Source organism: Diabrotica virgifera, chromosome 6 (genome assembly GCF_917563875.1).
Source record: "Diabrotica virgifera virgifera chromosome 6, PGI_DIABVI_V3a".
Taxonomy (NCBI): domain Eukaryota; kingdom Metazoa; phylum Arthropoda; class Insecta; order Coleoptera; family Chrysomelidae; genus Diabrotica; species Diabrotica virgifera.
In genome coordinates, this window is record NC_065448.1 from 5,218,967 (window position 1) to 5,242,084 (window position 23,118).

Consider the following 23,118-nt stretch of genomic DNA (forward strand, 5'->3'; position numbering starts at 1 on the left):
ACACACTACACACCATACGTACGTAGTACATGTGGGTATTTATGTGTATGCATAAATATAAATATGTACTTTGATATTGGCTTGATCATTAACTTTTGATTTAAACCAGACCACTTAACTAACTCTGGTTTTTTGTTGTTTGTAGCATTTAATTTTACTTTAAGCGGGAACTGGAGATGCTGTGCAAAGTGTAGACAGCGAAACCGGTCGTCAGTTGTAAAATAAATTGTTTGTGACAACGTCCCTCTTTTCTTTACTACAATAGTATGGACTCACACATGCAACCCATTCATTATATTTTTTATTTTTTTTATTTATTTATTTATTATTTATACATATGACCTGGCCTCTAGTGACTAATCCAGGTCGTTTTTTCCTGATGGGATTACAGATATTTTTTTTTATATTTTTACATTTTTTACTCAACTATTAAATCTATTTTTACAATTAACAATTTGCCATAATCTATTAATTACGTTTAACAAACAAATTTAAATAAACAATTTAAAATATTTTTGGTACTATCAACTCCCTTCTAAGTTATAAAGACAGTCCCTCTATTTTCAGAAGAGAGTTGGAAGTTTTTTTTTTTTTTTTTTTTTTTATTTTCATGAATTATGTATTGAATTATTATTTTTATTTATTTATTTTATATTGAATTTATTTTTTTGAATTTATATTTTATTTTATTTATTTTAACTTTATCTTACTCAACTTCATCAGGGTTGGATTATTGGTTGTCTTCTTCTATTATTATAGATTTCTTGTTGTTTTTTAGATATTATTTGTGTGAGATTGTTTAATATTTCAAAATATTCTTCATTTTGTAATATATCTCTTATTTCAATTCTTTCTAATCTTCTTCTCATTTCTCTATGTTCTTCATTTTCTATAGTATTTTCACAATGTAACACTATATTATGTTCTGGTGTACCTAGTTCTCCACATTCACAATATGCATCATCTTTTAAGTTAAATCTTTCCAAATATGTTGGGTACGGTCCATGTCCTGTTAAAAAGTGTATTAAACCTTGTTTTGGATTAAAATAATTTGGAATGTTTTCTAATATTGGTATAAAATTGTATAAACGTCTAGATTTTGTTGAATTTTCCCATTCATTTTGTCTTTTTCTATTTATTATTTCTGTTAATTCTCTTTTATTTCTTATATCTAATCCTATTATTTGTATTATTTTTTCATATTTTTCTTTTTTTAGCCAATAATTACATGCTCTTTTTTGTGTTTCTAAATGCATTGGCATTACTCCAGTTAAAACTGTGAGTGCCTGTGTTGCAGTTGTTCCAAATGCTCCCGTCATTCTTACAAGAAATCCTCTCTGAGCTCTATTTAATTTTTCTGCATTTTTTTTATTTATTAATCTATGTGCCCATACACTTGAACCGTACCCTACAATTGATGCAAGTATTGTACTTAGGTATATTCTCATCTGTCGGAACGAAATTCTATATTCCTTCTGTGCTAGACTAGCAATGCTATGCATGATCTTTGTTGCCTTTTCACAGACACAATTCATGTGTTTTGTAAATAATTTTTGTTCGTCTATTATAATACCTAAATATCTTGTTTCCATTTTTCTTTTTATTGTTTTCCCTCTAATTTTTATAATTGGATCTCTTTCTAAATTTCCTTTTATTAAACTATATGTTGTTTTTGAATCTGATATTGTTAATTTTACTTTATTCATCCAATCATTTACTCTTATTAATACTTCATTTGATTTATTTTCTAATTCTCTTCTTGAGTTTGCATCTATGATCAACAACAAATCATCTGCATATGCTATGCTTCCAAGCACTTCAGGATCTATAGTCAATTGTTCCAACAGTTCCTCTAGCATTACATCCCAGAACATAGGTCCACAAACTGATTCTTGTGGACATCCTTTTGTGATATGTTTTGTCTTTTTTCCTGTTGGACAGCTTAGGCTTGCATATCGGTCTTGACAGTAGTTTCTGAGACTTCCGTACAGATTCTTTGGACATCTCATTCTTCGAAGTCTTTCAAAGAATGACGGCCACCAAAGATTGTCAAAAGCCCCAGACACGTCTATAAAGATCATTAAAACATACTTTTTTATGCTTTCGTTTACTATTTCAAATACTTTATTTATTGCATCTTCTGTTGATCTACATTTCCTAAAACCATACTGACCAGGATGTAATCCAATTTCTGTTCTTATTTGATTTAATTTTTTACATAGTAATTTTTCTTGTAATTTTCCCATTGTATTCAATAAACATACCGGTCTATATGATTTCGGTAAGGCAGGATCTTTATCTTCCCCTTTATGTATTATTATAACTTCTGCTTGTTTAAAATTATTGGGAAACCTTCTTTGTCTAAGACATTCATTATATAATGATGTTAGTACTGGAATTATTTGTTCCGACAATGCTTGAAGTATTTCAACATGAATATTATCCGGTCCAGGTGCCTTCTTTCTTTTCATTTCTCTCATACTTTCATATACTTCTTCTTCTGTGAATTCCTCTATTTCTCTTTCTTCTTCTATTTGGTATTCTTGTATCATTTCTTCTCTTATATTTCTTTGTTCTAATGTTTCACATTCTAATTTATCTGGAGGTAATAATACATTAAGTAATGTTTCGGCCGATTCTTCCCAACTTTATGTAAATGTTCCATCTTCTTTTTTTAAAGTAGAAAGCATTGTCGGACATCTAATTTTTTTAGAAACTATTTTATATGGTATTCCCCACATATCTAATTCTAAGTGTCTTGATACGAAGGTTTCCCACCTTTTAGCTTTTGTTATTTTTATTTCTTGTTTATATTCTTGTTTTAGTCTTCTATACTCACCTAGACGGATTTGCCTCTCAAGATAGATACCACATCGTTGATATCGCTTTCGCGCATATCTAACTCTGCTTCTCATTCTTGTGAGGTTTTCCTTCCAGGCTGAGTTTTTTACTTTACTATTTTCTTTTATTTTTGGTATTGCTATATCCATTGCTTTTTTAATTTGTTTGGTTAATTCTTTTGTTGCAATATTTATATTAGATTCCCTTTGCACCAGACAAGGTGGTCGAAACTCAGACTTTAATAGTTCATAATTTGCTTTACCTATATTGTATCTCACCGAAGATATTTCCGTATTACGTGGATTCAGGTTATTAAGATTGAAAGTTATAAGGTTGTGATCACTTATTGTTGCATGCTCCATCACTTTCCAATCCTTAACTAGGTGTGCTACTGCAACATTTGATATTGTTATATCTATATTGCTAGCTGCACCAGCTCTGTTCTGAAAAGTTGGTGGGTTTATTGGTTTATTGTGTACTATCAACTCTAGTTCATTAATCGTATCTTCTACTAATAATCCTTTTTGATCTGTTTGAGTTGAATTCCACAATATTGATTTTGCATTTACGTCTGCTACAACTATAACTTTTTCCTCTCTATACGTTATAAATATACCCATTCATTATAAGAAGAAGATAATATTTTAATAGAATTGATGGCTAATTAGGCTCTTAAGATGATACCAAAAGAAGTAGTTATGGCTGTCTTAGACGCCACATTTCTTATGCTGCAGAGCGTAGAAAATCCTATGCTAAAATTAGGTGAAAAATGAATCAAAACGTATATACAGCATTATGGTTGTATGAATTATCTAACTCTTACCTTCGTATTCTATAAACGAAGTATCATCTGGCGAGGACCGCTGTGAGCAGATCGAGTTGTTGGACGCTGACTTGGCAGGTGTGTTTTTCAGGTGGGTAGGTGGTGTAGGGGGCACCCCTTGCCGTTGTCGGTTTCTCAGGGTGGCAGCCAGCGTGTTGGTGTTTGTGTTGTTGATGTTGACGTTCACCAAGTGCAGTCTCCGGTGGGTGTTGTTCTTCGCGTTGTGGTGCGCCTCTTGCAGGGAGGCCTGGCACCATTGCACCTAAGAAAAAAGAGATGTTATCGATAAGTCTACTCAAGTATATACATACAGGGTGCGGTATTGGCGCAAGGAAGTCAATTACTCGTTTGTCGGAAGACGTACGAAAAAAAAATATTTAGATAAAAGTTGAGGCATAGATAGGACCATACTTTAAATTTTTTTTTTCAAATATAGAGACCCGTATTGACAGGGTGAAACAAAGTTATTTTTTTATGGAATACCCTGTATATTTTTACAATTTTGGATTCTCCTCGATATTTTCTTTCTTGAAATATACGGTTCTGGAATGACATACGAGTTAGTTTAAAAGGTAATTACGTTTTTTTTTATTAATTTTGTAGCAACATTCACACCCTGTAGAATTGTAGTGATTTGACAGCAAAAATCTATTAATGTTCAAATTATTTTTAATATACGCTCTGAGCTTCGCTGGTGTCGCTCCTAGCGACTACTAATTCAACTTTCACTGGTAATTGTTAAATTTATTATTTTATTGTTATTGCTTAATATTTACAACGCAAAAAAGTAATTAAATTGTAATCGATTTTTTTAAGATTTTGCTAATAATTTTGACGTTCTATTGATAAAATATGAATTTCTTACTTCGGATACTTTCACAATTATCGTGTAGATGGCGCTAAGATTAATTTATAATAACATATTACGGAACATTACAAAAACTTAAATTCAGTAGGGAGTTTTTGTGCACACAAATACGTAAACGTAACGCATCTTTTTGACATATACGCTTGCGCATTAATGGTTGAACTCCCGTATCGCGATACGTATTATTTATTATTAGGGAGTTTTTGTGCACACAAATACGTAAACGTAACGCATCTTTTTGACATATACGCTTGCGCATTAATGGTTGAACTCCCGTATCGCGATACGTATTACCTAAGGTTACGGGCTGGTACGTTAGGTTCATACGCATCCCTATCGAGCCGAAAGTCATCGAATGCACACGAGGATCTTGCCCGATTACCTACCAAATAAACATTTCATCAGCGTACTATCCGTTTATAAACATTTTAAGGTTATATTGGTTATTGGTTTAGTCTATTTGAGTAAAATTATTCTGTTTGTAATTGGAAATTGGAACTTCATAATAGATTTAAAATTTTATTGTTTTTAAGTTGGTCTATTAATAAAGCAAAACAAACAAATCTTGTAATAATTTAAGAAATACAGTGATCACCACAATTAATAACTAGATAAACAAATGACCTAGTTTCAGTAAAATTTTCAAATAAATATTACCACACTATTTACATTATACCTACTGGAATTCTGATGTAGGTATACAATAATTTACAACTAAAAAGTAGGTATAAACAAAAATAGAAAAATTTTAACCTAAGGAAAAATAATATTTTTATATTTAAATAGAAGCAATTAAAACCATACAATTTCATTATTCATTTATCTTTTTATACATTTGTATATTAATTGTATATTGTGTGAACATTGTTTTATTTTTTTGAATGTCAACGGAATTTAAAAGTGACTTTACGATTTGCTTTACGTTACGTTAAGGCAGTTACAAAAACTACCTATTTTAACATTCATCCTCTACGACACGTTAGTTGCTTTACGTATACGGAGATGCGTACGTTACGTAGCAACAAAAACTCCTTTATTATCTAAGGTTACGAGCTGGTACGTTAGGTTCATACGCATCCCTATCGAGCCGAAAGTCACCGAATGCACACGAGGATCTTGCCCGATTACCTACCAAATAAACATTTCATCAGCGTGCTATCCGTTTATAAACATTTTAAGGTTATATTGGTTATTGGTTTAGTCTATTTGAGTAAAATTATTCTGTTTGTAATTGGAAATTGGAGCTTCATAATAGATTTAAAATTTTATTGTTTTTAAGTTGTCTATTAATAAAGCAAAACAAACAAATCTTGTATTAATTTAAGAAATACAGTGATCACCACAATTAATAACTAGATAAACAAATGACCTAGTTTCAGTAAAATTTTCAAATAAATATTACCACACTATTTACATTATACCTACTGGAATTCTGATGTAGGTATACAATAATTTACAACTAAAAAGTAGGTATAAACAAAAATAAAACAATTTTAACCTAAGGAAAAATAATATTTTTATATTTAAATAGAAGCAATTAAAACCATACAATTTCATCATTCATTTATCTTTTTTTACATTTGTATATTAATTGTATATTGTGTGAACATTGTTTTATTTTTTTAAATGTCAACGGAATTTAAAAATGACTTTACGATTTGCTTTACGTTACGTTAAGGCAGTTACAAAAACTACCTATTTTAACATTCATCATCTACGACACGTTAGTTGCTTTACGTATACGGAGATGCGTACGTTACGTAGCAACAAAAACTCCCTATTATTTAAAACGTAAGTATATTTAAGGTAAAAATATATACCACAGCTTTGACCAACTAATATTTTTTATAATTAATGTTTTTAATTTTAATTTTAAATTAATCACTTTGACATTTATGTCAAATTTCCGGTAAACGTTTACAGACTTGCCACTACTAGCGCTCGCGAATTTGTAAATATCCCCTCTACGTACGAGCTCACAGCGTATAGTCTACTATTGTTAATATAGTCATATCATTATTAAGATAGTGAGATGTTTAATTTTGATATACAGGGTTGATCGAAACTCGGAATGAGTATTTTCTGAGTTTTCGTAAATGGAACATTTTGTATTTTAGTATTGTAATAAAATTGTATTTTATGGTACTTTTTTTTATTTCTTAAGCATATCCTATACCTTAATACTTTAATTGGTGAGTTATTCCTGATTTCTTAAGCCAAACATTATTGCAACAATAATTACGTGAAATTTTATTAAGGTGACCGTGAACATATTCAATCAAAAATAATTTGTCGAAAAAAAAAAAAATACATATTAGACTGATCTTTAATTTATATTAATAAAACAAACAATATTCTACCTAGTTGACTATGGCTATGACTCTCACTCTAAACTTGCTTAAAAAATTTTACTGGACTAAACGAGACTATTTTTATAGTTCCAGTTGCTTTGTTACTATTACTAACCTAACATGAATTTTTCTAAGTAGGGCAGTCAATGAGGTTATTTGGCTACGAATTCCATCCTACTACATCGATTTACTTGATATTTTCACAGTAAGTAGAGAATGGCTCAAAAAAAAGTCTACCCTATGCTGATGTGTGCTTTTATCTTTTTTAAAATTTTTTGGTTAAAATAACTGCGGAAGTGACTAGAAAACCCAATTCTAAGCAAAAACTGTTTTATATATTTGTTTGAAAACTCAATGCTTTTTGAGTTATTCGTGGTTGAAAATGTTTTCTTTGAAAAATGACACATTTTCGAACGGTTTTTTACGAATACCTTAAAAACTATGCATCTAACGAAAAAAACTATATAAAATATTTTTGTAGCTTATAACAAAAAACAAAGAGATTCTTGCCTTCATAAATCTTCTAGTTATAATACAAAAAGAGATATGGTAGGTGAGAAGAGTTTGTTTTTTTGGTGCATGCTCAAATCGCTGTATTCAACTTGAAATAAAAGAGAAACGGTCGATTTTAGGTGTATAATGCTGCCAATACCTTTTGTAGTGCTTGAAAAAACCTTTAAAATGAGCAATATTAAATGTCGATTACATTCAAACTAAGCGAGATATGCTGCAAAAAATTTTGATGACTAATGTATTTTAAGAAAAAATGAGAAGTATATTCAAATTCAACCCCTCATCCATCAGAATTTAAATGCATCGTTTTCCTTCTATAATACCTTTTTTAATAATGATATTTCTATGTTCAAAAAGTTGAACGGGTTTAAAATGAATGGTTTTTGAAAAACATAAAATCAAATTATAGAGCGCATTTTTAAATTTTCTTAAGAATCATTTTTTTTTCTCCATGCAACTCAAAAATGATAAGAGATACGAAAAAAAGATATACAAAAAAATGTAGGGTTTTGTTAGATAAAAATTTTGTTTTTGTTTTTCATTATTGTATCTCCTATCATTTTCAAGTTACATGTAGAAAAAGGAAGAGTTTTAAGAAAATTTAAAAATGCGCTCTATAAATTGGTCTTATGTTTTTCAAAAACCATTCATTTTAAATCCGTCCAGCGTTTTGAACATAGAAACAACACTATAATAAAAGGTATTGTAGAAGTAAAATGATGCATTAAAACTCTAGTGGATGAGGGATTAAATATACTTCTCATTTTTCTTAAAATACATTAGTCATCAATTTTTTTTGCGGCATATCTCGCTTAGTCTGAATGTAATCGACCTTTAATATTGCTCATTTTAAAGGTATTTTCAAGCACTACAAAAGGCATTGGTAGCATTATACACCTAAAATCGACCGTTTCTTTGTTATTTCAAGTTGAGTACACCGATTTGAGCATGCACCAAAAAAAAAAACTCTTTTCACCTACCATATCTCTTTTTGTATTATAAGTAGATTTATGAAGGAACTAATCTCTTTGTTTTTTTGTAAGCTCCAAAAATTTTTTATATAGTTTGTTTATTTAGATGCATAGTTTTTAAGATATTCGCAAAAAACCGTTCGAAAAAGTGTTATGTTTATGAAAATGGCCAATTTTCAACTAGGGATGGGAAAAACCTACCGGTTTTAACCTAAAACCGGTTTTTTTACTTCGCAATAACCGGTTTTACCGGTTGTTTTTTGTCCCGGTTTTAACCGGTTTTTTCTTTTTAAAGTAAAAACCGGTTATTAGGTTTTTACGGTGATTAGGATTAGGTTAGGTATTATTTTGGATCCCAATCATAAATATTATTCTCAAGTAATTATTAAAAAAAAAACATAATTCAAATTTTATTTTATAAATACAGAAGAAAACTGAAAGTGATATTGATGTTCTTTCGATAGTACTCATTTTGATCATATTGATATCGAGTATCGAGTCGAGTGGAGTATCGCAAACTAAAGCGCATTGTAAATGTAACATTGTAACCTATTGGATTAAAAAAACCGAAAACCGGTTTTTAGAAAAACCGGTTTTCTTTGGCCGGTTATAACCGCCAGGTTAAACTGTAAAAAGCCGGTATAACCGAAAACCGGTGTTTTGTCAAAAACCGCCATCCCTATTTTCAACCACGAATAACTCAAAAAGTATTGAGTTTTAAAAAAAATATATAGAACAGATTTTGATTAGAATTAGGTTATCTAGTTACATCCGTGGTTATTTTAACCAAGAAATTTTCGCACATCGGAATAGGGTAGACTTTAAATTAGGAGATAAGTAGAGGCTATTCCCATAATTTCATTAAAATCCATGCAGTAGGATAGAATTCGGAGGTAATATCCTATTCTTGCTCCCATTGACTGGCGTAAAGGAGGAATTGATTAATATTATTTTTGTGCTAGGAAGTATAACAAAAATGTGCTACTAGCCATAAGGATTTATCATCAGCAATTCACCTGATAGACGACAACCAAGAAAAGAAACTTATCAAAGATTACTAAAACGGTTTCAACAGACTGGACACGTAGATCACAAGAAATCTGAGCGAACAGAAACTATTGTACGACATGAAGAACATAAATTAAATGTAATCCTTAATATCACTGAGTGAGAATTCGCATATAAGTATGACGGTTCTCGAAATCTACGTGTGTAGTTCGTTAAAACCGTTCTAGTAAACACTGAAAAGTTTCTCTTCTTGGTTGTCGTCTTATCTTATCTATCAGGTGAATTGCTGATGATAAAATTTTTATGGGTAGTACCATATTTTTGTTACACTCTCTTAGCACAAAAACTATATTAATGAGTTCCTCCTGAATTGATTGATTTAGGAAATTCCCACGTTGAAAAAAGTGAACTGCCTACCACAAAAAAATATACATACTGTATAGTAGCATTTTGATACTGCTTACCTTATCTTGGACAACGTTGTTGAGTATATTGAGGTCCTCGGTATTCTGGAATTCTGTAATCACATTGTCGATACCATTGATGCTGTTATTAGTGGTATTAGTTGATGTGGTGTAGTTCGTAGTTGTATTGCTATAGTTTGTCGTCGTTATGTTACTGTTCTGTAGAGTGTTGATCCTCTTCGGAGAGTTTAGAATGCCGTTGTTGCCGTTATGTACAGCCAGAGGACCGTCGATAGACTTCAGACGCATCTTTCACGGAATCTGAAACAATTAAAAGTTCGTAAGGGATCATAGTTTTAAAGTGTCCTTATAAAAAGTAGAATAGCGATTTTATATTTAAGTATACTGTAGCGTGCTTACGGTTAAAATAATACTCTCGGTTCGTTTATACGAATTTATTTATACAAGTTACAGATATACTCCTAAAAATTCCATCCTTATTTATATTTAATACAAAAATACAAGCCATGTTCTTGAACGTCCCAGAAAAACGGAACCGCCCAACTTTAGTAATGCGTAGGCGATCTTTCTCGAGAAATCTTTTCCTCGCTCGTCTGATGAGTCATCCTTCCAGATGTCTCCATACGTAACGAGCTGTCGAGACGAAACCTGTTATTTGCTGTCGGTAATTCGTCACAATATCTTACAAAGTAGAAGTATACAGAAGCATAGAGTTTCTTCGTAACCATTTTTTAACGTTAAATAATTTTATAAAGGATTTCTCAACCTTAATTCAAAACCATTACTCAAGTCAAGCTTTAGTGATAATTCCTGCTTCCCTGTCTGCCACCATTCGCGAGAATCACAGACATTTTCACAGAATTGCGAGTACACTTTTCTATTCTCTTTTTGTACTAGTTAAAATAGAAAGTGATGTGTACATGTGTACACGTGAATCCGTGATGATTTACAATAAGAATCTCTGATGATTTCTCATAAGCATGAAACTAGTTAGGGTGTTTATGGCGCTCTCTGAACGAACTAAAATATATAACAAATTGAAGAGTCTCAGATGCAGAATCCACCAATTTAATAAAAATTAAAATGGTAAATAGTAATTTAAACCTAAGACTTTTCGTGTTGAAAGTTCTTACTGGTACATCCTTAATCTGCGACTTTTTCAATTAATAAGACAGCAGACGACGAATATAGAAAACGAAAGGGAAACGATCACATTCCGCCTTCATTCGTCTAGGAAAAAAGACAGCAGAGGAACTTTCAGTACTCAAACCGAGTAAAGGAAATAAAATAATAAATGATGGTTTTGCTTGTTTTCGATTCAGAGGGTTGCACACCCGCTAGACAGGCTGTTTCTACCATTTCAGGCGACTTCAGTAGCGTTTGTTAGCGTGCACACCTCTGAATCGAAAAACAGCTCCACCATCATTTTAAAGGGAATCTGAAAAATAATTCAAATTTCCCATTAGACGCGATACAGCGACATCTCATAACAAATTGAAGAGTCTCAGATGCAGAATCCACCAATTTAATAAAAATTAAAATGGTAAATAGTAATTTAAACCTGAGACTTTTCGTGTTGAAAGTTCTTACTGGTACATCCTTAATCTGCGACTTTTTCAATTAATAAGACAGCATACGACGAATATAGAAAACGAAAGGGAAACGATCACATTCCACCTTCATTCGTCTAGGAAAAAGACACAAAAGATTAATTTTGATACAGTTTGTAAATTGAAGCTCTTTTGTGGCGCGCGTTTTACTTCAAATTGAGCAAATTATGGAAAAATACTTTAAAATAAAACTATAATTTTGTTTTGCATCAAAATGAAAAATACATTTTCGCGCCACGTAATATTCATATCAGCTCTTTTGTAGCTGGAATATTGTATGCGCCACTCATTTTTACGGCGTTTAGCGGTTTTTTATTCTTGTATTAAATTCAATGTAAAAATGTTTGCTTGATCTGTAAAAGTACGAAAAGATAAAAGTTTGAAAAGGGTTTGTATCATCCGGTGATCCGGTTCAGTAACGCCACCTATAACTCTATACATATTGTAGGTTATTTGTTCAATATAGCAATTTGGAAAGCTAATAACCGTTCGGGCTCCACTCAAGTCGATGCGTTGTCGTTCTATTCGTGTTTTTCCCCTGAAAAAGCGTAATAAAACGAAACGTCGGGTCCGTCGGTCGCTGCGATGCGCCCTCGACCATATGTTATTGCCCTAAATTCGGCCATTTTTATGTAACAAGAGGTAGTCACTTTCTTCGTGATATCGTTTTTAGGTCGGCGTCTGCATATCAGATTAAAAATTATCTTCGAATGGCCGTTACAGGAATCTGAATGGCAGCACATAGGCGGTTCGGGGACATTTTCTCGGTGATATTCCAAGTCTCTTACATATTGCAATGCTTTTATTTTTTTTGCATGATTGATCATTTTTGACTGTTTACCGAGACAGATTTTACGTCAGTAGGTGACATTTACTAGCAACTCGACGGTAAGTAATCCAACTCGACGGTAAGTACTCCAACTCGACGGTAAGTAATTCACTTACCGTCGAGTTAAAAAATCTCTTAATTTTAATTTATTTTTTGAAAGAATAAAGAAAACTAACGAATTATTTATTAATATTGAAACTTATGGTACAATTTGTTAAATTATTTAATGAAATCCCACTTGTTTGGGCTGTGGTTTCACTTCTAACAGAAACTCCTGCAGAATCGCATACATTAGTAGTATTACTAGTATTGCACAATATTTTTTCGGCAAAATCTATTTTATTTTGAAGAGAATCTTCTACATAGCTTTCTGCCACTGTCGATGAACGCCAACCTCCATGACGCTTTAATCCGAGGACATCAACACCTTTATTAGCCAAAAGCGTTGCTGATGTCCTCCTGAACGAATGGCCAGTATAGTTCTCGGGATTAGACACATTTAAGAATTTGGCAATTTGAGAAGGCCAGCCCCCGATTGTCCCTTTCCCTATTACTTGAGCACAACATTTTCCTTTGGCGTATCTTAAGAACAAATGATTTGATTTTACTTGTAATGGACGAAGTTTTATATAATTTTGCAGAATTTCTAAATATGGAATTTTATCGTCTGGTTTATTAACGACTGTAAAAGTACGCTGGATGTTCGTTTTTGTATTGGGTACTTTTACAATCATTAAACCATCGGTTTGTTGGATGTCATTCATAGTAATATTATATAATTCTTCTCTTCTACAGGCACCAGATATTCCCAATATCATTGCGACCTACAAATTATGAAAAAATCTTCATTAGAGTATTTCTTTTACCTAAACTAGCTTATATTACCTTGTGAACTAGAAATTCTTCATCCGGTGCTTCCATCAGAAATTTTTCAAATTGCTCCCGTGTAAAAATGCTCGCTTTCTTAGGCCTATAGCCAACATTTTTTCTCTTCAAATACGCGATCAAAGTTGAAAACTTGGAAATATCAATGCCATCATAAAGAAAAACGGTGGATTTAATCATTGAATATTCTGCCCAGAGGCTTCCAGGAGCTTTCAACTGCATATGTCTTTGAACGAAATATGCCAATAGAGTCTTTTCTTCGATTCTTAAATTCTTGCCTTCGCACCATTTTTTAAAACTTTGGTAGGTATTTTGATAACGGATTTTGGATTTTTCGGGAATAATTGCGGAACACCCTTCTTCCCAAGCCCGTTCAATTTATTCAAATTTACTTTCGCTCATATTTTAATTTATAATAATCAAAATTGTACTTAAAATTATTGACAACTAAATAAAAACTCAATTCTCCATTGTTGTTATGCACCCTAGTTACTACCTAACAACCAAAGTATCTATCTTGATAAAATGAATGAAACTAGTAGGTCTGGATCCCGCGTATGAAAAAAAAGTTGATTAATAGCAAGCTGAAAATTTGTTAATATCTTAAGGGTGTCTAGTCGGATAAACTTTGATATATGGGAACACTGGAACAGGGGGAAATTTTAATTGCGGAACAGGTTAAAAACTTGGAACGGGCAGATCACGAAAACGGCACATTTATTTTGTCCGACAGAATAGACTTAAACTCTCCGAACAGAGATTAAACTCTCATGTAAAAATCAGACTGCTATTTATCACCTGTCATAATTCCTGTCATTTGACATATTCTACATGTTCCACTCATTAAAACGCCCATTTGGTGATAAATAGCAGTCTGATTTTTGCATGAGAGTTTAATCTCTGTTCGGAGAGTTTAAGTCTGTTCTGTCGGACAAAATAAATGTGCCGTTTCCGTGATCTGACCGTTCCAAATTTTTAACCTGTTCCACAATTAAAACTTCCCCTGTTCCAGTGTTCCCATATATCAAAGTTTGTCCTACTAGACACCCTTAAGCTATTAACAGATTTTCAGCTTGCTATTAATCAACTTTTTTTTAATACGCGGGATCCAGACCTATAGTCAATATGACGAAAATGTTTAATTTTATAATTTATAATGGTATCAATCGTGCAAAAAACGTTATAAGCATGCCGAACGTTAAGGGTAACCGATCTCAGACAATAATTGGAGTCGTCGCTCCGCTCCTCCTCCAAACAATTGTCTTCGATAAAACCCTTACCGTTCTCCATAGTTAATATACTATAATTTATTTAATCTTTAGTTTACAGTTACTTTGACATTACTTTTATTTCATTTATAATAATAACAATAAAAACACAATTAATTCAAATCGCGATTCGCGACATTCAAATCACGACTAAATCCGTTCCACATAAATTCTCTTTTATACACCAGCATGCCTCTGATCTGGAACCTTCGAGAATCGTTCTATACCTACTTCGACGTTTTGCAAGAAATTTCCGCTGCCAGTCAGTCGCTAAAGTCGCGTTTACACGATGGAAATTGGCGAGACAATTGTCATTGGACAATTGTCATCACGTGGTTGCGGATTGTCGGAGGCCAGTCCAGTTGAAAGAGAAGATGTTTACACGGGGCCAACTATTGCCATGGCAGTAGACAGCTAAAACATGGCCGACTGCTCGTCATCTAGAGGGAACTGGCAAAAAACAAGACAGCACTACTGTCCTACACCGTTCACACGGCGCCAATTGTCGCGAAAATTGAGATTTCGAGTGGTGGGGCTCTCATTGGGCGCAGCTCATTGTCCTCAGTCCACTCCCGGAGACAACTGAATTTTGGGCCAATTGTGAGGGCAGTTGGCAAGGCAATTGGCCTGAAGTGTTTACACGAAGACAATAATTTCATGCCAGTCAGTTGTCTTCTGACAATTGTCTCGCCAATTGCCATCATGTAAACGCGACTTAAGTGATGGTTTGTAGGTAGAAATTTGGTGACCAATGAACGGGTCAGCGAAGGAACAACTCCATGCGGGATGCATCTAAACATTCCGTATATGTATTTGGACCATAGGAGTTTTCTATTGGTTCGTTGCAGCACGCGGTAATATTTTAACCAATAGACGGCGAGGTTCCAGATGCATCTACGGAATGTCAGTCGGTCCCAAATTCATATACGGAATGGTTAATATCGTACTCCGAAAAAGATAAGTTTTTTTAGTCTTTTAAAAGGAGATTGATTTTAAAATACTTGTTACTGTATTATTAAATAAAAATAAAACAATTATAGTATTTTGAATGTTATTTGGTGCAAAATTCATATGCGGAATGTTAATTATTCGTAGACCAAAAAATGGGACTTTTTATTAATCAGTTAAAGGAGACTGATTTTAGAATACCTATTTTATTAATATATTATTAAAGAAAAATAAAACAATGATTAGGTACCCATTTGGTGCGAAATTCATAAATGGGAGGGTATAGATTTGAGAGACATATTTCTTTATTTGACTAAGGTTTCGCTTTCTCAGAATTTTTAATGACTTTCACGTGTTTCATTCACAGTCATTTGTTTCGAGTTGCTGTCATGTGTCACATAATATTAATATGTACGACATACGTTATTGGTATATACAATAATACAAAACAAAAACGTATGACGTAGATATATTAATATTATGTGACACATGACAGAAGCTCGAAACAAATGACAATCGATGAAAAGCCCTATATATCAATTATGATGTCACTACCTGTATCATAATGAACTTTATTATGATACAGATTTCCATTAAGATACAGATTTTTAACTAATAGGGCTTTTCATCGATTGTCATTTGTTTCGAGCTTCTGTCATATGTTTTATAATCTTTGTAATATAATAAATATACACGGATTATACGACATATGACAGAAGCTCGAAACAACTGACTGTGAATGAAAAGCTCTATAGAATCGCGATATGGCATTTGCGATAAAGGTGGCACACGCGCAGTAACCAACGGCGAGTCAAATACATACGCTTTGACAGTTCTCAATATGTAAACAAACTGTCAGACTGACAAACTACTTAATTTGTTTGCGTTACAAAATTAATAAATTGAATATATTTTTTTTGTGAATGATCATAGAACAAAAATCGTGTATACAACTTGCATCTAATTATCATTATGACGCTCGTACTCTATACGAAACTCGTTTCGTATCCTTTATACTCGCTTCATAATGACCATCATTAAATGCTCGTTGCATAATATACTATTAAAAACCAGTCTCATTTTAACTGGGTTTAATAAAAATCGTATTTTTGTTCTACGGCTAAATATTCGTAGAACAAAAAGACGATTTTTATTAAACCCAGTTAAAATGAGACTGGTTTTTAATAGTATCTAATCATTGTTTTATTTTTCTTTAATAATACATTAATAAAATAGGTATTCTAAAATCAGTCTCCTTTAACTGATTAATAAAAAGTCCCATTTTTTGGTCTACGAATAATTAACATTCCGCATACGAATTTCGCACCAAATAACATTCGAAATACTATAATTGTTTTATTTTTATTTAATAATACAGTAACAAGTATTTTAAAATCAATCTCCTTTTAAAAGACTCTAAAAAAACTTATCTTTTTCGGTGTACGATATTTAACATTCCGTATATGAATTTGGGACCGACTGACATTCCGTATATGCATCTGGAACCTCGCCGTCTATTGGTTAAAATATTACCGCGTGCTGCAACGAACCAATAGAAAACTCCTATGGTCCAAATATATATACGGAATGTTTAGATGCGTACGGGATCACTGACAGTGTATTTTCCTAGCAATTTTATTTACAACTAGATAAACGCCCGATTTCATAATAAAGTTAAAGTGAACTTTAAATTTAAAGTTGACTTTAAGAATGCAATGTTTATAGTTAAAGTCAACTTTAAATTTAAAATCCACTTTAACTTTATTATGAAATCGGGCGTTACACTTTTAGTCAAAGTAATGAAGCTTAAAATAGGACCAAACCTCTAAATTTTTACATAATGGATCGTTTTACTTGAAAATCTGAGAATAAGTAGTGGATAGTCCAAGGATCAAAATCTATATGATGCCGAAAGGCGCTTTTTCCATGGGGGTGGTTGACACCCCATCTCGGGGGTGGAAATTTTTTATTATATTTTGACCGTAAAAGTTAGTAAACATTAATTCTAAGCAAAAAACGTTCTAGTTTTCAATTTATTCGCTATCGAAAGTATTAGTTTTATATCCAAAAAAATTATTGTTGTTAAGTTTTCGGCAATAACTCCAAAAGTTTTCGTTTTATCAAAACAACTTCACTTAACAAAAATGTACCTTTTGAAAAAATAAACAAAACCGTTTCTTTTAATTTTTTTAAGATCAATAGTAATCGAGCTATACACTATTAACTATTAAATGTTAGCTCTTCTTCGTCAAATGCTAAATACTGTAGTTTCAAAATCAAAAGACGGGAAAACTATGCATTTTTCGATAATTTGTTCAAGCTAAAAATGTTAGTCTCTACTTTTTTCAGCGAAATAGTGATCCGAAGCAACCTCCTAATCACCACCCTAATTAAAATTAGTCATTAACCTTATTTGGTCTTCTTTATTTGTATATTATTAAGAGGTTCTAGAAGTTTGACCGGCTTAGAATGATTTGTTTAAAAAAAATGGAGTTCTAAGCGAATAACCAATTTTTGTAATTTGGAAATAAATGGCTTTTTCTTCAGAATAGAAAGATTAGCATCAGAGATAGGAAAAAAATGTTTAAATATGAAATTTTAGCTCATTTAATTCCCAAGAAACTGGATTGCAAATATTTTTACTACGGCAAAAATTGAGTGCGCTATTGATAATTAAAACTTGTATTAACATGCAAAAAGCACCTTTACCAACCCTTTCAAAGTCACCTCTTTTTGCGACTGAGGATTTTAAAAAGATTTAATATTAATAGGCTTATAGGCCTCATAAAACACTACAAAATTCTTTTTTACCAAACTTTCTAAGATAAAAAATAGAAAAGTTACGACTAAAAAATCAATATATTTTTTTTGAAAAAAAAAAGGAGAAATCCAATTGGAAGCATAATAAAGTAAGTTAGCTGAGTTTTTAGTCATTGGTCTTATTCATTCTTCTTTATTTATGTATTGTTAATAGATTCTAGAAGTTTGACTGGCTTAGAAAGATTAGTTTTTAAAAAACTGAAGTTAAAAGCGAATAACGAATATTTGTAGTTTGGTAAAAATGTCGATTTCTTCAGAATAGAAAGATTAGCATCAGAGATACGAAAAAATCTTTAAATATGAAATTGTAGGTTATTTAATTTCCAAGAAGATATGCTGTCATATGTTAACTTATTACACACATATAAATTATTTAATGACAAGAAAAAGAAATTTACGTGAATGGTAGGAGTACAACGTAATAGTTAGTGACACCGTAATTCAACAACGTAAGTTGTTTGTGCAGAACATTTAAATAAAAGCGAGATTAAACAAAAATACCGAGAACAGTTTAAAACTGCTTTTTTTCGATGTCAAAAGTACGTTTTTCGAAATTACACTACTTCGGCTACAAATTACACCCAGCGCCGTTTTCGTGGAAGTATTTTTTGTCGTGAGATCGTTTGAAAATTAAAAGTTTAAATTCATCGTTTTTATGCATATTTTAATGCCTCTAAAAACTTTCAAAAAAGCTAATTCAAACTTAAAATTTTTCTCGGTCACCCTGTACATGTTTTACATCAAACAAAACTCTATTAAAAGCAATGGCACCTCGAAATATTACATCAAAATAATAATAAAGAATTGATTCCAACACCCATGGAAATACGTTTGTATTATATCAAAACATAAAACAAAATTGGACATAAAATCGTCCAATAAAGTGCAATGACAGCTTTCCCAAGTGATTTATTCCGTTTGAGTTCATCAATAATGCTACCAAATCCATAAATGATTGAATTTCATATTCAGAAAAAAATATGGAACGACAGTATCAGTGGCGGAGGGCAAATGGTCAGTACTAAACGAGGATGTTTAAAGTTTTTGTCATTTTTTTTCTTAAGAATAAACTATGATGATAAATCTTTATTTGTTACAAAATCAATGGGAAAATCTCAGCAGCTGGCTGTATACCATAGTTAAAAACTCATACAGAAGTAAAAAACTTCGATTTGTGTACTGGTATAAAAAGTTTATTAAAAACTATTAAAATGTCATCCAAATGGATTGAAAAACGTTTTCGATCTGAATGAGATTATCTTCAGTGCACTCAACGAAAAAGGTACGTAATATCAATAAAAATGTTAATTCAGACAACAAACGCAATACTTAAAATTTGTCCAATTCTTGGTTTTATTGGGACAACAAAACGATGTTCATCAATTCATTATTTTCGTTCGTTGAGCCAATGTATTACGTTTATTGAATGGATGAACATTCATTATGTATACCATAATATCACTTTATTTGTATTACGAACTTTGTTCACTGAGTCAACGAACACTATTTATTGATATTACGAACTATGTTCACTGAGTCAACGAACACTATTTATTGAAACAACAACGTCGTTAATTGACCGACTAAGACTATTCGTTGTGTCAATAACAGTGTTATTTCTCCTAACGTATTTCGTTTATTTCTACAATTATTTCCATTTATTGTTACAATTAATTCCGTTTATTCCCACAATAAATTATACGGTTTTTCTTACAAGCAATTCTATTCATTCTTACAATCAGTTTCGTTCATTCCTACTATGAACGTATTTTATATTAATAATTACTGCATGCAATAGCCCAATGTATGATATTAATTGATTAATAATAATTTTTTAAATCCCCCTTTTTTGTCTTTAACCTAAAGGACTTTACACTGTGTGATTTTTCATACGATTTCACTTATACAGTGTACTGGAATAAGTGTTACACTCCCCCCAACCCATTATTAACTTATTTATTTTTAGCACATAAGCAAAACGCTCGGACAGGTCGATTTTTAAAATAAGCAAAGTACTATATTATAACATCAATGTTTCGAACTTTACACGAACCCTCTTCAGGTAACTTTGATTTTTTTTAATGGGAAAGTACGTCATGTGACAGCTTATTTAAAAGCGTTTGAAATAGTGATTCCAAAAATGCATAACACTTTAATCCTTTTTGGGAGCGCAGGTGCAAAATTTCGATCGAATTCTTTTTAAACGCATTCATTTTTTTGGAATTCTGAGAAAACTAATAAGTATTTTTGAAAATTTTAAACGCAGAATAAAATATTACATTATTACCGAGGGCAGAAAGTCCCTTAGAATAAACGAAAAGTTTCTGTTGAATGGTATGCCTATTTGAAATTAAAAATCATACTAAATTTTCTCTTTTTCACCCCTGTGACTTATTAAAATAATCATTATAAAGGTTCTCAGGGACTTCAGACCCTCGATAATACTGTAATATTTTATTTTGCATTTAAATTTTCAAAAATAATAATTAGTTTCTCAGGATTCTCAGAATTCGACCGAAATTTCACGATAATAGACACACAAAAACTTCCTTCTACTACGGACTACACTTGAAAACGAAATGCAATTATTATTCGGCACTTCGGTAACATAGAGAAGCTAGGGGTATCACGATAAGGAAAAGCCGTTAACTTTCAAATGGTCAAGCAAAACAGTTATTGTCTCAACAACTACGATTATTGTCACAATGAACGCATTGATTGTGGGTATTAAATGCAGTAGTAGATTGATTAATGCATTCGTTGTCACAACAATCAATTTACATTTATTCAATAATCAAATATTACTCTATATTAACAACATTTGTTGAAAATTATACAGGTATACGCACCAACAAGCACATATAAAGATGAAGATATTGAAGACTTCTACGAAGAAATAACACTCGCTGTGGAAGAAAAGAAAACTAAATTGACGCTAATAATTGGAGACTTCAATGCCAAATTAGGGGTAAGAATACACGAAGACGAACACAGAATAGGACAATATGGATACGGCGAAAGAAATAATAGAGGACATACATTAATGAACTACTTGGAGGAAAGACAACTTTTTGCTATGAACTCGTTTTTTAACAAAAATCCGGAAAGAAAATGGACATGGATAAGTCCCAACGGCAATACTAAAAACGAAATAGATTACATCCTTACAACAGAAAAAGCTATCATCAAAGATGTTACAGTGCTGAATCGTTTCTCAACCGGTAGTGATCATAGACTTGTTAGAGCCAAACTCAGCATTAATAGTCAATTCGAAACAAAAAAGAAAATGGAAAATAGATCGAAACTAGATATGAGAAAACTTAAGAAAGCAAAAGAGGAATATAAACAAAAAATAAGGGAAAGTATACCGGCCACTAGAGATTTGGAAAACAAAAATATCGATGAAATAAATCAGCTATTAACCGATACATTAGCAAAGGCGGGAAAAGAGGTAGCACAAACAAGAATAAAAAAGGAAAACTATATATCCCAGGAAACAAAAAACCTCATGAGCAAAAGAAAAACATTAATAGAACAAGATAAGAGAAACACAGTAGATTACAAAGAGGTAAACAAAGCTATCAGAAGGAACATCAAGGAAAGTCAAAGGATAGTACAGGAAGAAAAAATAGAAAAAACCATTGAACAAAATAAAAATATGAAGTGCTTAAAACCGCAGCTTGGAAGCATACAGATTAATAGTATAAAGAACAAAGAAGGCATAGAGACCAATAATATAGAAGAAATTATACAAATAACACAAGAATATTATAAAAACCTCTACAATACAAAACAGAAACCAACACAAGAAATCCTTAAGCAATTACAAATAAAAATAAAAAATGTCAATTCCGACTTACAACCAGAAATCAGTAAGAATGAGATAAAAAGAGCACTCAAGGAGATGAAGAATAATAAATCGCCAGGAAAAGACGGGATAACTGTAGAAATGCTAAAAAATGGTGGGAAAACAACTAGAGAAGTTTTGTACACACTTATGAATAAAATATTAATGACAAAACAAATACCCAACACTTGGAACAAAGCAGTAACATTGTTACTATTTAAGAAAGGAGATAAAAAGGATCTAAAGAATTACAGACCCATAACTTTACTAAATGTGATGTACAAACTATTAACCAAGATATTAACAAACAGATTAACAACTAAATTAGATGGATACCAGGCAAGAGAACAAGCCGGATTTAGAAAAAGTTTCAGTACAAGTGACCACCTTTTAACGATGAAGATATTAATCGAAAAAGCTAACGAATATCATATCCCGCTATACATGGCATTTATTGACTTCGAAAAAGCATTTGATAGTGTGGAACACTGGGCAGTAAAGAATTCCCTACAAAACAGCAGAATAGACTACAGATATACCGACTTAATTACAAATATATATGATAAGGCAACAACAACTATCAAGCTAATGAAACAAACGGAGCCTATTAAAATAAACCGAGGAGTAAGACAAGGAGATACCATCTCGCCCAAGCTTTTCAACCAAGCGCTAGAAGATGTGTTCAAACAACTGCACTGGGATGGTTTGGGTATAAACATAAACGGGCAATATCTGAATCACTTACGATATGCTGATGATATTGTATTAATAGCAGAAAGAAGTGAAGAATTACAAAGAATGATGGAAGAACTAGATAGAGAATCGACAAAGATAGGACTGAAGATGAATTACAGTAAAACAAAAACCATGACCAATCAACAAGAAGAACTAGTAATTACAGTGGCACAAACAAGAATAGAACAAGTAAAAGAATATATATATCTAGGACAAATCACTAGATTAAATAAAGAAAATCAGACCGAAGAAATAAAGAGAAGAATAAGGTTGGCCTGGGCATCATTCGGAAAACTGTCTTATATTCTAAAGAACAGAAAATACCCGCAATACCTAAAAACAAAAGCCTTCAATCAATGTATACTCCCTGTTTTAA

General features: G+C 31.9%; 1 protein-coding gene across 2 annotated transcripts in view; it reads right to left on the minus strand.

Annotated features, from left to right (window-relative positions):
- LOC114327075 (uncharacterized) overlaps positions 1–23,118 on the minus strand; it is a 681,522-nt gene that overhangs the window by 125,759 nt on the left and 532,645 nt on the right. For both annotated transcript variants that reach the window (XM_050654246.1, XM_050654247.1), the window contains 2 exons: positions 9,840–10,100; positions 3,665–3,926 (listed from right to left, as the gene is read on the minus strand). In XM_050654246.1, coding sequence (XP_050510203.1) covers positions 3,665–3,926; positions 9,840–10,088 — 511 coding nt within the window. In that variant the 5' untranslated portion in view covers positions 10,089–10,100. The remainder of the gene's footprint in view (positions 1–3,664; positions 3,927–9,839; positions 10,101–23,118) is intronic.